At 40.4% G+C, this 17,565-nt stretch overlaps 1 protein-coding gene across 1 annotated transcript in view; it reads left to right on the plus strand.

Annotated features, from left to right (window-relative positions):
• Positions 1-17,565, plus strand: part of LOC129854110 (leucine zipper protein 2-like) — a 184,577-nt gene that overhangs the window by 116,929 nt on the left and 50,083 nt on the right. Inside the window, exon 5 of the mRNA XM_055920808.1 lies at positions 7,034-7,096. Coding sequence (XP_055776783.1) covers positions 7,034-7,096 — 63 coding nt within the window. The remainder of the gene's footprint in view (positions 1-7,033; positions 7,097-17,565) is intronic.

The following is a 17,565-nucleotide window of genomic DNA, read 5'->3' on the forward strand; positions in this document are numbered from 1 at the left end:
AGCTAAACTTGACAGGATGGAGTATGTTTTTCCATAACGGTGATGAATCATTTCAATGAAACACCTGTAGAGTACGAGGAGAAGAAACACTTAATAGACCAGGTGACTTTTTAATATATTTTTTCCTTTTGTTATCCTGTCATAAACATTGCTTTTCATTCGCCAAGTATTCCAGGCCTCTTTCCATCATGCAACTCAGTCCTTTTTCTATTGTACTTGGCTGTCATTCTACTAGAAATTATATCCTACTCAAGTTGTATTACATTGCCAAGCTATTCCGACGTCTGGGAATAGCAAGCTACAAATGAACTCCGATACCACACATGCAGTCATGGTTATACCTACTGTATGAATTGGACCTATAGGTAACAGTTTACTGTAGGCCCCCTATGTATAAATTCACTTTACTGTAGGTCCCTTATGTATGCATTTAACGTAGGCCCCCATAATGCCTTTATAACAGCTTTTTACAACAGCTACAAAAGCTGTTATAACATCAGTAATTAACATTATACTCATGTGGAGCCTTTTTCATACCTACTGTATAGATTAGACCCTAGCTGTTTATATTCCCACTTCCCAAAGATATTTACTGCTGTATCTCTTATGGCTATCTGGCGAACCTCTAATTCCCTCTCAAAAACAAATGATCAGAAAATCAACAGGATGCCTAATTAATGTCCCAAACAGACCGTGAAATGCTTTTGAGATATTCAATATTTGCGAATAAGAACGACATGGCCTGAAACAAGTGTGGACGTCTGAAAATGGGTGTCTGTCTTATTTACAAAGTACAGAACAAGGGGGGGGCTGATGTTGCTAGCCAACAATCAAACTGTTGTTGTTGACATTTTCATGTTAAGATGAGTGACAAATCCCTGGTGTAGGGAGATAATTACGGTCTATATTAAAGGAAATTGTATTGGCTACTGCAATGCATCAAATCAATGCCTTTCTTTTCACAAGGGGAACTTTTTTATGATGTTACCAGCCGGTTACTACGTTTCTGGAATAGCACAAAAAAAGTGTTGTAAAGTTGAGTCTCTTGGTTGTATCATATACTGCATAACTCTGCTACTGCCGCTAATCAGTGAACTAATGGAGTTTTGGGAAAATGCACGCTGATGCTGTATGAATAACTGTCTTGTTTGTAATAAGGTAGAGTTTTTAAAATTTTCCATTGAGACAGCTCGAGGCGAAGAAACAGAGTGTGAGTTGAGGTTATTCTCCTTAGCTGGGCGAATTTGATGTGAGGCATTGGGTAGAAAACATTGTTTGATTGGTGTTGCACTCTGCCCCTAGGGAGCTCTAGAGTGTGTTTTCTCTAAACCTACTAAGCAGCAAAAAGTGGAAACCAGGGTTAGTAACAAGCACTGTCAAATGAATTTGGTCTGGGACGATACTGCACTAAACCACTAAACCACTAAACCATAAGCACTAAACGTGCTTATGTTTCAATAAGTTGTTCTCACTTCAAACATTTCATTATCTTGGCTCATTTGGAATTGATGAAATTAGTGCAACTGATAATCAATACGGTTTCAATCAGGAGCTGAATCTGTATCTTCCTACACGCAAAAACTATAAATTAGTACCCCCAGTGGACCACATACAGCGAACAGCTGTAGCTGTACTTGGAAATTGACATGCACAATAGGAAGCCATTTGCGATGGGAAACACATACTCATCATAAATGCCAATAACATGTAGAGCATTTGATGAACGTGAAGCTGTGGTTCCACTCAAAAGATCCCTTTTTATTTTATTTATATTTCATTCAAATGTTCATATTGTGTGGTTCAGAAACCTTGTTTGGGTTCACATACTCAATGTAAGTTCCCTGGCGTAGCGCAGTTTCTCTGGAACCCCCCACAAAGTAAAAGTTTGCCCCCCCCCCCCCTAAAACATGTGACTGCGTCAGCCACTCACAAAGTATAGACTACCGATCGTTGTCAATGGTTCTGAAATTGCGACGTTTACGCGGCTGCTTATCGGTAGGCTTTGTGGTGCTAGTGCTTGAAGTAGCCTGTAGCTTTGCTTTAATGGGTACATGTTTATTTATATTTGGTCGTCATTTTATCATGTTAAAAGGATCGGACCATTTTTTAAAGTTTTTGTCTAAAATGACATACCCAAATCTAACTGCCTGTAGCTCAGGACCTGAAGCAAGGAAACAGCCGAGAAACCAGTTCCTACATTTGAATATAAAACTGTATTTTATCAAACAAAACTATGCTACATTTTATCTCTGGGACCCTCACGATGACAAATCAGAGCAACATTACTGAAGTACATTATTTACCTTAAGAGGTGAATGTATCAAACCAGTTGCCGTGATTAAAGTTTTTTGTTGTTGTGCACTCTCTTCAAACAATAGCATGGCATTTTATCACTTTAATAGCTACTGTAAATTGGCCAGTGCAGTTAGATTAACAAGAATGTAAGCTTTCTGCCCATATAAGACATGTCTATGTCCTGGAAAATGTTCTTGTTACTTACAACGTCATGCTAATCACCTTAGCGCACGTTAGCTCAACCGTCCCGGTGGAGGGACACCGATCATGTAGAGGTAATTAAGCCAAACATTTATGCTTTACGAAGCGATAGGCCTACGGTGTTGCAATGCTGCTATTTAGAATGCAGGCTGGTGGCAATAATGTATTTACTTTTTGAGTACTTAAAGTGGGAAATTCAAACATTGCAGATTGTAAAATTAAATTTGAATACAAGAGCATACCAATAAATATGTAAGAGTATACAACTGTCCTGTAGGCCTATATTCTACTTTAGCCGTCCTCACACTCTCACAGCTTGGATTAAAACTTTGTGTTGCGTAAAACCAGTCTATTAAAAGTCCACCTTCAAAACAATAGCTTACTTGGGATTGTTTCATTATGCAGACAATGGAGTCTAACCCAGGATTTCCCAAACTCGGTCCTGGAGTCCCCCATGGGTGCACATTTTGTTTTTTTCCCTAGCACTACACAGCTGATTCAAATTACCAACTCATTATCAAGCTTTGATTATTTGAATCAGCTGTGTAGTGCTATGGCAAAAAACAACAACACGTGCACTCAGGGGGGGGGGGGGGGGGGGGGGGGCAGGACCGTGTTTGGGAAACACTGGTCTAGCCTACCTTTAGCTATATACAGTATTTAGCTGGTAGCCTATTTATATTACACATTGGAACTTGGACTTCACGCTGTCGGGGCGATCCGTTTCATCACTCGTAGGCTTGCCAGTGTTCACAGAAGGGAGGTCGCTCTCATGAGCACCGCTGGGTCTCTGGCAGTTGTCATCTTGGTTTTCTGGGAGAGGAAGAGAAGGAAGGCCAGCACCCTCACTAGAGGAAATGTCACTATTCTCAAGAGCAGGGTAGATGAGGACGAGCAAGGCCACTGTCATTTCTGGGCCCGGGCAGTGAGGTCTCTGTCGAGACTGGGATGCTGCTAGTGTTAGCTGCAGCATAAATAGGCCTACTAGCTTCCACCTTCAATGGTTTTTCATCAGTCGATGAGTTGGTAGCTTTGGTGATGTGGTTATCTTCAGTAATTTGGCGCGAGCTTGATCAGATAAAGCTTTTTTAGTTTTTGTGCACAACTTGGTCTTGACTTTTGTTAATTCATCTTGAACAACGCACTCACTCTCCATCCGAGTCTAACCTGATTCACCAAACTTTTTTTAACTTGATAGCCAATTAGGTGAGGAGGCCGAGGCGGGTTGCTGCCGGCGCCGCTGAAAAATAGGCTAACTAGATGCATGAAAACTATATTGTCTTTCTGACTCACCTCTTACCATGTAGATTGGACAAAATAAACAATTTGCTTGCTACATGTGGAAATTAAAAAGGAGGGTTACTGTCAAAATAATTTATTTACAAAATTAATATAATTTAGACATACAATGCATTCGGAAAGTATTCATACGTTACAGCTTGATTCTAAAATTGATTACATTCATTTTTTCCCCTCATCAATATACACACAATACCCCAAAATGACAAGGCGAAAGATTTTGATTTTATTTGCAAATAAAACATCTACATTTTTTAAAATACCTTATTTACATAAGTATTCAGACCCTTTCCTATAAGACTCAAAATTGAGCTCAGGTGCCTCCTGTTTCCATTAATCATCCTTGAAATGTTTATACAACTTGATTGGAGTCCACCTGTTTTAAATTCAATTGATTGGACATGATTTGGAAAGGCACAAACCTGTCTATATACGGTCCCACAGAACAAGAATCAAACCATGAGGTCAAAGGAATTATCCGTATAGTTCCGTGAGAGGATTGTGTCTAGGCACACATCTGGGGAAGGGTACCAAAGAATGTCTGCAGCATTGAAGGTCCCCAAGAACAGTGTCCTCCATCATTTTTAAATGGAAGAAGTTTGGAACCACCAAGACAGGCCCATACTGAGCAACCTAGGGAGAAGGGCCTTGGTCAGGGAGGTGACCAAGAACCCCATGGTCACTCTGACATAGCTCCAGTGTTCCTCTGTGGAGATGGGAGAACTTTCCAGAACTACAACCATCTCTGCAAGACTCCACTAATCAGGCCTTTATGGTAGAGTTGCCAGACGAAAGCCATTACTCAGTAAAATGCACGTGACAGCCCGCTTGGAGTTTGCAAAAAAAGGCACCTAAAGGACTCTCAGTCCAAGATAAACAAGATTCTCTGGTCTGACGAAACCAAGATTGAACTCTTTGGCATGAATGCAGTGTCAAGTCTGGAGGAAACCTGGCACCATCCCTACGGTGAAGCATGGTAGTGGCAGCATCATGCTGTGGGGATGTTTTGCAGCGACACGGACTGGGAGACTAGTCAGGATCGAGGGAAAGATGAACGGAGCAAAGTAGAGAGAGATCCTTGATGAAAACCTGCTCCAGAGCACTCAGAACCTCAGACTGGCACGACCGTTCACCTTCCAACAGGACAACGACCCTAAGCACTAACCCTAACCCTAACCCAAGACAATGCAGGAGTGGTTTTGGGACAAGTCTCTGAATGTCCTTGAGTGGCCCAGCCAGAGCCCAGACTTGAACCCGATCGAACATCCCTGGAGAGACCTGAAAATCCCCATCCAACCTGACAGAGCTTGAGAGGATCTGCAAAGAAGAATGGGAGAAACTCCCCAAATACAGGAGTGTCAAGCTTGTGGAGTCATTCCCAAGAAGACTCAACTCTGTTATCACTGCCAAAGGTGCTTCAACAAAGTACTGAATAAAGGGTCTGAATACTTATGTAAATGTGATATTAAAAAAGAAAATTGTCTAAAATGTCTAAAAAAATATTTTTGCTTTGAAATTATGGAGTATTGTGTGTAGATTGATGAGAGAAAAAACTATTTAATCAATTTTTGAATAAGGCTGTAACGTAACAAAATGTAGGAAAAGTCAAGGGGTCTGAAAAAATCAAGGGGTCTTTCCAAACCAAATGCACTCTAGGTGTGAGATGGGGGGTGCATGGGCCCCCAGAGCTGATTTCTGCTACGCCAGTGTGTAAGTTGTTCTGCATAATAGAACATTAGGCCCACCTTTCATGAATTTTCAAAAAGAATGACAACCATTCATGGATGAATGGTACTCTAGTCAAGACAGTAGCAACAACACTAGATGACCCAAAACCCATTACTGTCTTAGCGTTCTGTGGTGCTTGTCAATAATACTCAGATCCAATTGTATTACCTCTGGATGACTAGTCTACAAAACTGACATCAGTAAAGTTAAGGAGTGATGCTGCATGTAAATAGACTTCAAAATATAAACAACTTTAGGTAGGCCAAGAAAATAGGTACACAAACTCCAATAGATAAACCACACACACAAATGTATGATCGAATTTCCCAGTTGGAGGTATGCCATTCCAAAAAAGTATTACAACACGATGAAAAAGATTGGCCTGGTTATTTCATCACGAGCATAGCAAATATGACATCATACTTGTAACACTAGTTGCAAATGCTGGGCGTTGCAATATACAGTTTAATTGTATAATAGCTCTGGAAACACAATAAACTCTCCAACATTGCTCAGGCTTATTGCTCTGATTTATCAGTAAGTCATATGAATTAATTACACTGTAATAACACAATTGAAAATGTCAAATGTTAACAATGTAGCATGCTACAGTTTCCTATTTTACATCCATCACTTCCCAGAGGGAACGTTGTGCTGGGATGTGTTATCGACCTACCCATGGGCAGAGGCATGAACTCCAAATGCACCAACATGAACTGTGATGTTATTAGTGTGTCAACCACCTAGCCATAGTTTAAAGTCCCCCGGGTGCCTTCAGAGCTGAGGTCAGCTGGGCCATGAATTCTCTCCCCTTCCTCCCTGGGACAATCTCAATGACAACCTATCCCTTAGAATCCTTCAACGCAGAGGTGAAATAGAAAGCAGAATCGGATTTGGAATATCTCTCTTTCCCCCCCCCCCCACCGCTATCCAGTCTTTTTTGACGTAGTCCTGCACTACGGTGGGCCGCCATCTGCATCAGCCGTTTGACGCCTGACTGCTTGTTAAATACAGGACACGAGGAATGGCTGCACTACAGAGACATGCCGAGCTTGCGATAAAAAGATTGCGATAAACAAAGATATCACTCTGACACAATGAGCATATGGGCTATTATATTAATCACACAGTGGAAAATAGGCAGTCGCCCACCGTTTTTGTACATCTTTAGAAGCGAACTAAAATAGCAGTAAAAACGGTGTAATGTAACCATATGGAGGTACTTGGAGCATTAGCAGGAAGTCTGCTTTAAAGGCAGAGAATCATTTTAAGTTGTTTGACCTTGAGATGTATTGAAGATAGAGCAAGGACATCACCAACATACAGTAGGATGAAATCCAGTGCAGTCAGGAATAGCTGGCATGGTTGATGTTAGTTACTACCTTCATGATACCTTCATGTTAAATGTCACATTTTAGATGTAATTGACAGTCTGTAAGAAACAGTCTGTAAAAAAATTGACAGTCTGTCAAAAAACCCATGTCATTCATTTGATTTATTTCGCCCACAGATCAAGTTCCTCAAGATGGAGATGGAGAAAAAGACCAAAATAATCAAGGACCTGCAACAGGAGGTACTTTTGTTCTCCCCACCTACTGACTCACGACTGACTCGTTTCTAATTCATGATCACCGTGACCTGTAAATGTTATGTTAATGTCAGTCATAAGAGAAATGCCTTAGTAATCATATCATATGATATCTATGGTCATCGACATCACTTGAACTAGCAATGGGTTTTGATATCCTTTTTTCTGAATCTATACGATGCTGTCATGTTGGATTGCAAAGGTCACAGATAGCCATTGGCAACTGAGGGCCTTATTCTGTCGGTATTGAATGATGTAATTGGTGGAGAGGCCTATTATGGGCACTAATACCACTGGATGCACTGAATTCGTCAGAGCCTCCGGGCCTTGAACAGGGCTGGTGTCGTGGGACCTTCTAATTGGCTAACCTGGGGGCAGTTACTGGCTGCAGCGTGGCTGGCGCAAGATCCTATAGTTTAAGGGCATATGCCCCAGGGCAGAGGAGAAGAAAGTAATCAATCAGAAATGGAGTCACAACGGTTTGCAGCATGATAGAGCCTGGGTAAAGAAATAAGAAGCTACCACAATATTCAATGAAAAAGGCAGGTGAGAGGTAGAGAGTTCACACTGCCCGAGGGAGGTCAGAGAACATTATATGACATTTTTAGCTCTACTAAACCAAAAAGGGGGAAATACAGTGCAGGGGTGTGTGACTACACACCAAACTCCCAGAACAAACTCTAGAGGCAACATAAGCGACCCCAGCAAACCTAGGAATACTCCAGTCAATTTTGATGTTTTCACATCAGAGAGTAACATCGGACATGGCTGTAAGGTTGTACAACAGATTGGTCTAAATTACCTGTAAATGAGGCAATGATTGGACTACATAATGACCAATTAGATGGTCTTCAAACCTCAAACACCAAGTTCATTATGGTGAGAGAGCCAGCTTGGAGATGAGAGGAGGGAAGATACAATATTCTTGTCTGTGGTCACCATGGAGATGAAAGGATACAGTCCTTTGTGTGCCACAGTTCTAAGTATAAAACTATAATTAGCTGGTAATTTAGAAAAGAGCAAAAATATAAACGCAACATGCAACAATTTCAATGATTTTACAGAGTTACACCGTAAGGAAATCAGTCAGTTGAAACAAATTCACTAGGCCCGAATCTATGGATTCCACATGAATGGGCAGGCAGCCATTGGGGGGCCTGGGAGGGCATAGGCCCACCCACTGCGCCAGGCCTAGCCAGTAAGAATGAGTTTTCCCCCACAAAAGGGCTTTATTATAGACAGAAATACTCCTCAGTTTCATCAGCTCTCCGGGTGGCTGTTCTCAGACGATCCCACAGGTGAAGAAGCCGGATGGGGAGTTCCTGGGCTGGAGTGGTTACAAGTGGGCTGCAGCTGTGAGGCCGGTTGGACATATTGCCAAATTCTCAAAAACTACGTTGGAGGTGGCTTATGGTAGAGAAATTAACATTCAATTATCTGGCAACAGCTCTGGTGGACATTCCTGCAGTCAGTATGCCAAAAGTCAATTGCATGCTCCCTCAAAAGTGGCGTTTTATTGTCCCCAGAAAAAGGTGCACCTGTGTAATGATCATGCTGTTTAATCAGCTTCTTGATATGCCACACCTGTCAGGTGGATGGATTGTCTTGGCAAAGCAAAAAATGATACTTACAGGGATGTAAACAAATGTATGCACAAAATTTGAGAGAAATAAGCTTTTTGTGCGCATGGAACATTTCTGGGATCGTTTATTTCAGCTCATGAAACATGGGACCAACACTTTACATGTTGCTTTTATATTTTTGTTCAGTATAAATCCTTGATCACGTCTTTAAAAATACTTGCAAGGCACAAAGGCTTGTTAAATAGTGCTTCCGGTAGTCTGACCTATGTAGGATTGAGTCAAATTGTATTGTAATCAGACTAAAAAAAACATGGGTTATTTGTGAGAGTTACAATTGAAAATGTTTTGCACAGTTGTATTTGGGCAGAACCTCTGAGATTTCTGCTGGCAGTCAAAAGGACTGTAAATGGGCTCTGTGAACACTTTGAAAGTACATTATGTAGCTCCATGTAATGGAATTCGTCCTCCTCATCTGACGAGGAGTAAGAAAGGTCGCAGCGTGGTAAGTGTCCATTATATTTAATAATCCTGAACACGACAACAATACAAAAATAACAAAGTGAATAAAATAGAAAACCGAAACAGTCCCGTAACGTGAACAAACAGACACGGAAGACAACCACCCACAAAACACAACAGAAAACAGGTTACCTAACTATGGTTCCCAATCAGAGACAATGACTAACACCTGCCTCTGATTGAGAACCATATCAGGCCAAACGAAAAACACAACATAGAATCACAAAACATAGATAACCCACCCAACTCACGCCCTGACCATACTAAAACAAAGAAAATACAAAAGAACTAAGGTCAGAAAGTGACACTCCACTATCAGTTGGTCGCTGTAGCGTTGACATTTTAAGTCTTGGCTTTTTCCTGTGCCAGATCTATCTCTCTAGTTTTGAGTGTCTTTGTAGCTTGATACAGAGGGGTCATCAGTAGTAGATAGTGGCGTCTGAGAACTACTTTTGGGAACACCAAAGCTGTAGCTTTGGCATTTCAAGTCTTGGCCATATCCTACACCAGATGAATCATGGAAAATATCTTGACATCTTTGGGTGTCTTTTTTCCACTAGATTCAGAGGTTTCACCTGTTGTGCATTCCTACTGTGTAGGTCAGAGAGGTATCCTAGATTTGTCATATCCTATCAGACAATATATGTCATTTTTCCACTCTTATTGCTTTTACTACACTCTGCAATGCCACTGAGGCTAGATGGAAGTAGTTTGCTTAGATTTCAGATGCATTCTAATCTCACTGTATCAAACCATTGGCATTGACTTTCTAAAGGTAACAAATGTATGTCTAAAATAAACATATAATAACAGAAGTTACTCAGTCTTATTAGGACGTGTCTTAAGTCTGGGGAAATTGCTGAAAGCCATTTTTTTTATCAATTACAGTACAGAACAGAGATATATCCTTCCAGTCCTGTTATAATTAATGAAATGTAATCTGCATAGATAACTGGATTGTGGCTACTATTTTAAATTCCCTTGTTATCGGCAGTACCTTATTGAATCAATAAGGGGCTTGAGATAAATATGCAAATAGGTGAGTAGATAGTGGGCCACCCTGGCTTGCGCTTCTGTCCCTATTACCGGAGGGGTAGCAAGACTAATTTAACACCCTACACCTAGAAGCGATTGATAGATAAATTGAATGTCAAATGGATTCAAGTTATCACAAAGCCCAAAGCGACACTAGGCAATAAGTAAATATTTCCATTCAAAGTCATCAGCAGATATAATAAGGCCTCTCAGTCGAGTCTGGAGTCAATATTTGTATTTGTATTTATTATGGGTCCCCATTAGCTGCTGCGACAGCAGCAGATACTCTTCCTGGGGTCCAGCAAAATGAAGACAGTTTATACAATTTAAAAACATTACAATACATTCACCAATTTCACAACACACTGTGTGCCCTCAAGCCCCTACTCCACCACTACCACATATCTACAGTACTAAATTCATGTGTGTGTGTGTGTGTGTGTGTGCGTGCGTGCGTGCGTGCGTGCGTGCCAATGTTTGTGTTGCTTCACAGTCCCCGCTGTTCCATACGTTTTTTTTCTGTTTTTTAAATCAAATTTTACTGCCTGCATGAGTTACTTGATGTAAAATAGAGTTCCATGTAGTCATGGTTCTATGTAGTACTGTGTGCCTCCCATAGTCTGTTCTGGACTTGGGGACCGTGAAGAGAACTCTTGTGTCATGTCTTGTGGGGTATGCATGGGTGTCCGAGCTGGGTGTGCCAGTAGTTGGGTGTGCCAGTAGTTTAGACAGACAGCTCGGTGCATTCAACCTGTCAATATCTCTCATAAATAAAAGTAGCGATGAAGTCAATCTCTCCTTCACTTTCAGCTAGGAGAGATTGACATGCATATTATTAATATTAGCTCTCTGTGTACATCCAAGGGCCAGCCGTGCTGTCATGTTCTGAGCCAATTGCAATTTTCCTGTCCTTTTTTGTGGCACCTGACCACACGACTGAACAGTAGTCAAGGTGCGACAAAACTAGGGCCTGTAGAACCTGCCTTGTTAATAGTGTTGCAGAGCATCGCTTTATTATAGACAGACTTCTCCCCATCTTAGCTACTACTGCATCAATATGTTTTGACCATGACAGTTTACAATCTAGTGTTACTCCAAGCAGTTTAGTAATCTCAACTTGTTCAATTTCCACATTATTTATTACACGATTTAGTTGAGGTTTGGGGTTTAGTGAGTGTTTTGTTCCAAATACAATGCTTTTAGTTAGAGAAATATTTAGGGCTAAATTATTCCTTGCCACCCACTCTGAAACTAACTGCAGCTCTTTGTTGAGTGTTGCAGTCATTTCAGTCTCTGTAGTAGCTGACGTGTATAGTGTTGAGTCATCCGCATACATAGACACTCTGGCTTTACTCAAAGTTAGTGGCATGTCGTTAGTAAAAATTGAAAAAAGCAAGAACATCTTCTGTGTTCTGTTAGACAAGTAACTCTTCATCCACATTATATAAACGTACACATAGAACATGTTATCACTACTGAGAGTACCCCTCACAATGAAACACATCTGAATGGGGATGGAATGAACTGTTTACATTGCCATTCTGTTTGCCAACCATTCTGGATAGAATCTCCTTGGGCACATTAATAAGTAATATGGGGCCTTGCAGATGCTGATTCATCTTGAGCATTGTTTTTCTTCAATATCAGGGACACTTCCTTAGTTAAACTTTGTAGGCAGGGCCTCTGTTGATACTGTAGCTAGAATATATTAGAATTATATTTCTCTCTGAAACTGCCTGATTTGTTAAGTGACCTGGTAAGATTATTGCCATGTCTGCCATGAAGACAGGACACTCAGACCTCTGGGTTTCCACTTGATCCGGTGCTCTGATGAGCTCTTGACTCCGCCAATTCCCTTACAATTCCCAATTCTGCCAATTCCAATTCCCAATTCCCTTACAAGGTTAGAAGCTTTCTTCTCCAATTAGAATCAGACCTTAGCTCAGCTACATGTTTTTCCTTTTTGAGTAAAATATTAGCCCATAGAGGTCTTGTTCATGATCTTATTCTTGTTCTTGTTAGTCTTCTTCTTCGACTTTAACAACTTTTTAAGACTTTGACTCGAGTTTGGATCGATTGTTCACTGAAACAGAATTAAAATATGTTGTCGGTGGGTGTGATGTGGTCATTTGCATGTGCAGATAACGCTTTGTTACAGTAATTTACAAACCATGCTCCTTTCACATCAGCCCTTTCAAGAATCAGTTTCAACCGATCATGTCACCAGAAAATCTTTATGGCTGCAATTTGCTGTAAACTCATCTTCTATAATTTACTTTTAAGGCTGAGGATGTGCATTTTGGGATTAAGGCTAGGAAAAGATTGAGCGATCGACACAGACACCGTTTCTGCTGTGATATGACAGTCTATGAGAGTGGAACTTCTGTAGGAGACAGCTCATCCGTGAGCTGCTCAATCTCTTTGCAGTGAGTGTGAAGGAGATCACTCTGACAGGTGGAAATGGGGTATGAAAAGTTATGAGGATCAATGGAAGTTTAATATAATGCTTTTATTGGTGACCATTTAGATGAGGGTGACACGTGTCTCTTCCAATCATCCTCTAGCGAGCATCTGCACCTGCAACTTTAACAAGTTGAAGAGAGTTACGATGACGATGACGATCTTTTGCTGATTAACCTGGACTCCCTGACCGTCAAACTTTGTCATTGTAGCGAATGATAATAAATAAAAATGAAAGGACCAAATGTCAAATCTGATCCCAGAATTTGTCATATTGTGTATGAAACCTTAAAGGGATACTTAGGGATTTTGGCAATGAAGCTCTTTATCTACCTCCCCAGAGTCAGATGAACTCATGGATACAATTTTTCTGTCTCTGCAGAAGGAAGTTGCAGGTAGTTTTGCAAGCCAATGCTAACTAGCGTTAGAGCAATGCCTGGAGGTCTATGGTATCTACTAGCATGCTAGCATCAACTTCCTTCAAACTGCATGCAGAGACATAGAAATGGTATCATTGAGTTGATCTTACTCTGGGGAAGTAGCTAAAGGGTTTTATTGCAAAAATCCATAAGTATTCCTTTAATTCACTGAAGAGATAGAAAATAATGTGGTCCTTTATATACCCTCCTATTCACTAAATTGTCAGAATAATTTGGACAGACACCTCTAACGCACTTATTAATGGCATGTCTTAGTTGGGCTTTGCAATATTCATGCTGCATTGCTAGCTTGATGACCAGTACATAAGCACACTGAACAGCTTAAAAGGTCAAACCAAAATGTATTAATGTATTCATACAGGGGGAAAATAATTTAAAATGCCAAGTGTACAGTGAAAAACAATAAACTGGCAGTTAAAATAACTTGAGCCCTTCTCAGTAGACATACTGATTTTAGAGGGTCCCTGTCCTGCAGAGGGGAGAGTAGAAGCCTGGGAAAATAACTAGGCATACAAATCAAATCGTATTTGTCACATGTACCGAATACAACAGGTATTACAGTGAAACGCTTACTTACAAGCTCTTAACCAACAATGTCGTTTTAAGAAAAATAAGTGTTAACCTGTCTAGCCCCGGGGTGCCGCTAGCGGCACACCCCCCCCACCCCCACTGAAAAGGCAGAGCCGCGAAATTAAAAAAAAATATATTTTTTAAATATTTTACTTTCACACATTAAAGTCCAATACAGCTAATGAAAGACACAGATCTTGTGAATCCAGCCAACATGTCCGATTTTTAAAATGTTTTACAGGGAAGACACAATATGTAAAGATGTAAAATTATTAGCTAAACACATTAGCATAATCCACCATCTTTTCTTTGTCCACCAACACCAGTAGCTATCACCAATTCGGCTAAACTAAGATATTGATAGCCACCAACCAAGAAAAAACCTCCTCAGATGACAGTCTGATAACATATTTATGGTATAGGATAGGTTTTGTTAGAAAAATGTGCATATTTCAGGTAGATGTCATAGTTTACAATTGCACCCACCGTCACAAATGGACTAGAATAATTACAATGAGCAACGTGTTTACCTAACTACTAATCATCAAACATTTCGTAAAAATACACAGCATACACTAATCGAAAGACACAGATCCTGTGAATACAGACAATATTTCAGATTTTCTAAGTGTCTTACAGCGAAAACACAATAAATCGTTATATTAGCATAGCACATGTGCAAACATTACCCCAGCATTGATTCTAGCCAAAGAGAGCGATAACGTAAACATCGCCAAAATATATTAATTTTTTCACTAACCTTCTCAGAATTCTTCAGATGACACTCCTGTAACATCACATTACAACATACATATGCAGTTTGTTCGAAAATGTGCATATTTAGCCACCAAAATCATGGTTAGACAATGAGAAAAGTAGCCCAGCTGGTCAGAAAATGTCGTGCGCCATATTAGACAGTGATCTAGTCGTATACATAAATACTCATAAACGTGACTAAAAAATATAGGGTGGACAGCGATTGATAGACAATTTAATTCTTAATACAATCGCGGAATTACATTTTTTTAATTATCCTTACTTTTCAATACAGTTTGCGCCAAGCGAAGCTACGTCAAAAAAGATTGCGTCCTAAGCCACTAACATTTTTCGACAGAAACACGATTTATCATAATAAATTGTTCCTACTTTGAGCTGTTCTTCCATCAGAATCTTGGTCAAAGAATCCTTTCTTGGGTCTAATCGTCTTTTGGTCGAAAGCTGTCCTCTTGCCATGTAGAAATGCACATTGCGTTCGGCATGAACTGGAACGGTGCCCAGAGATTCACAGTGGCTCAGAAATAAATGTCCCAAAATCGCACTAAACGGATATAAATTGCTATAAAACGCTTTAAATTAACTACCTTATGATGTTTTTAACTCCTATAACGAGTAAAAATATGACCGGAGAAATATAACTGGCTACACTAATGCTTGGAAAAACAGTAGGTCGGTGTCCTCCGCGCGCCTGACGCACCAAGAAAAGAGTTCCTACCTACAGGATTTTTTCATTTATAGTGGCTGTGATTGGGCAATCGATACCATTCAAAGCGTCATCACGTAAAGGCATCCAGGGGAAGACGTAAGCAGTGTCCGTATACTCATAGGAATAACAGTGGCCTTAAAACTGACTCCAGAACAGGGGCCAAAATGTGTGAAATCTGACTCCATGTCAGGGAAATTGCTGTAGAATGAGTTCTGTTCCACTCAGAGCCAAAATATCAACGCCTATAGAAACTATAGACTGTTTTCTATCCAATAATAGTAATAATATGCATATTGTACGATCAAGAATTTTGTAGGAAGCCGTTTCAAAAATTACACGATTTCCATAAATAGTGACAACAGCACCCCCTAGCCTTAACAGGTTTTAAGTAAAAAATAGATAAGTAAAAGTAAATATAAAAATAACAAATTGTTAAAGAGCAGCAGTAAAATAACAGTAGCGAGGCTTTATACAGGGGGTACCGGTAAAGAGTCAATGTGCGAGGGCACAGGTTAGTCAAGGTAATTGAGGTAATATGTACATGTAGGTAGAGTTAAAGTGACTATGCATAGATAATAACCAGAGAGTAGCAGCAGCGTAAAAGAGGGGGGCAATGCAGATCCTGGATGGTTGAAAGTGTAGCCCCAGTGATGTACTGGGACTTACGCACTACCCTCTTTAGTGCCTCTTTGGTCTGAGGTCGAGCAGTTGCCATAGCAAGCAGTGATGCAACCAGTCAGAATGCTCTCGATGGTGCAGCAGTAGAACTTTTTGAGGATCTGAGGACCAATGCCAAATCTTTTCAGTCTGCTGAGGGGGAATAGCCTTTATCATGTCCTCTACACGACTGTCTAGGTGTGTTTGGACCATGATAGTTTAACATTTTTTATAGTTCATTTTTTATTGAATATTTAAAACATGCAATATACTTGCAGTGAAGCCGCTCAACAACTACATCACATTAGTCATCTAACGGACTCCAATCCAGAGCAACACACAGAAGCAACCAGGGTCAACACCCTTCTCAAGGGCACGTTGACAGATCTACCACAAGGTCAAAAACGGGGAACCGAACAAGCAATCCATCAGCCACCAGCTCCCAACTGTCAGGCCACCAGCCCCTCCAAGATTGTTATGTTTTATTTTGACTTTATTTTTTGACTTTTATCTTTGACCGTCCTTCTATCCCCCGCCCAGCAACTCCACACCCACTCGTCTCCAATTCCACATCCCAACCGTCAGCTTCCCTCAGCCCATCCCAATATCTTTCAAATATGCTGTGATGTTTAACATACAATATCAATCTATCTAATCGAATAGAATACACAGATTGCGAGTTGAAGATAAATACTTTTACTAAGAGTATTAGTATATTAGCAATTGACTGACCCGGTCTCTCCAGATCTCCCAACAGTACTATTTCTAGGGTCAATTTTAGATCAATGTTATGCATTTTCAGCCATTCTGTCACGCCTTGAGCGTAGAGATCCTTTTTTGTCTCCATTTTGGTTGGTCAGGGCGTGAGTTTGGGTGGGCATTCTATGTCTGGTGTTCTATGTTGTCCTTGTTTTGTATTTCTGTGTGTTTGGCCTGGTATGGTTCTCAATCAGAGGCAGCTGTCTATCGTTGTTTCTGATTGAGAATCATACTTAGGTAGCCTGTTCCCACCTATGTTTGTGGGTGGTTGTTTTCTGTTTAGTGTATGTCACCTTGCAGAACTGTTCGTTTATCGTTTTTGTTGTTTTGTTCTAAGTATTCGTATTCATTAAAAAGAATTATGAATACTTTCCACGCTGCACCTTGGTCCTCCTCTCCTTCTCCCGACGACAAACGTTACACATTCCTGAACCTGAGACCAGAAACAGGCTACCTGAGGGCAATACCAAAATAAATGGTCTATTGATTCTGTATCCTCGCAATCTGCAGCTTCGATGATTGTACGCCCCAAATATTAAACATTTTGTTGGTGGCAAGAATTCTATATAATAATTTTAGCTGAAAAGCACAGTCTTTAATCCTGTGTTGTTTTATATATATCAACCATGGAATCGGTACATCAAAAATCTCTTCCCAACTATTTTGCAATCTGTATGGCACAGCTTTCAACATCCTGGTCCTCAAATGAAACTGGTATACTTTCCTATTTATGCAATTTTTATTCCTTCGCCAGTTTTGATCCTTTATATTGGGCAGACACCTGCCTCCTCCATTTTTGGGGTAATGCTGTAATCTTGGATTGAGCAGACCTTCTCGTACAATTCTGATAACTCCATGAAAGACATAACTCTACCATTCCAATTGACAATATCGTTTAAAAACAAAATACCCCTTTCAAACATAAAACTCATAAATACAGTGTCACGA

The sequence above is a fragment of the Salvelinus fontinalis genome, chromosome 4 (assembly GCF_029448725.1).
Source record: "Salvelinus fontinalis isolate EN_2023a chromosome 4, ASM2944872v1, whole genome shotgun sequence".
Lineage (NCBI taxonomy): Eukaryota > Metazoa > Chordata > Actinopteri > Salmoniformes > Salmonidae > Salvelinus > Salvelinus fontinalis.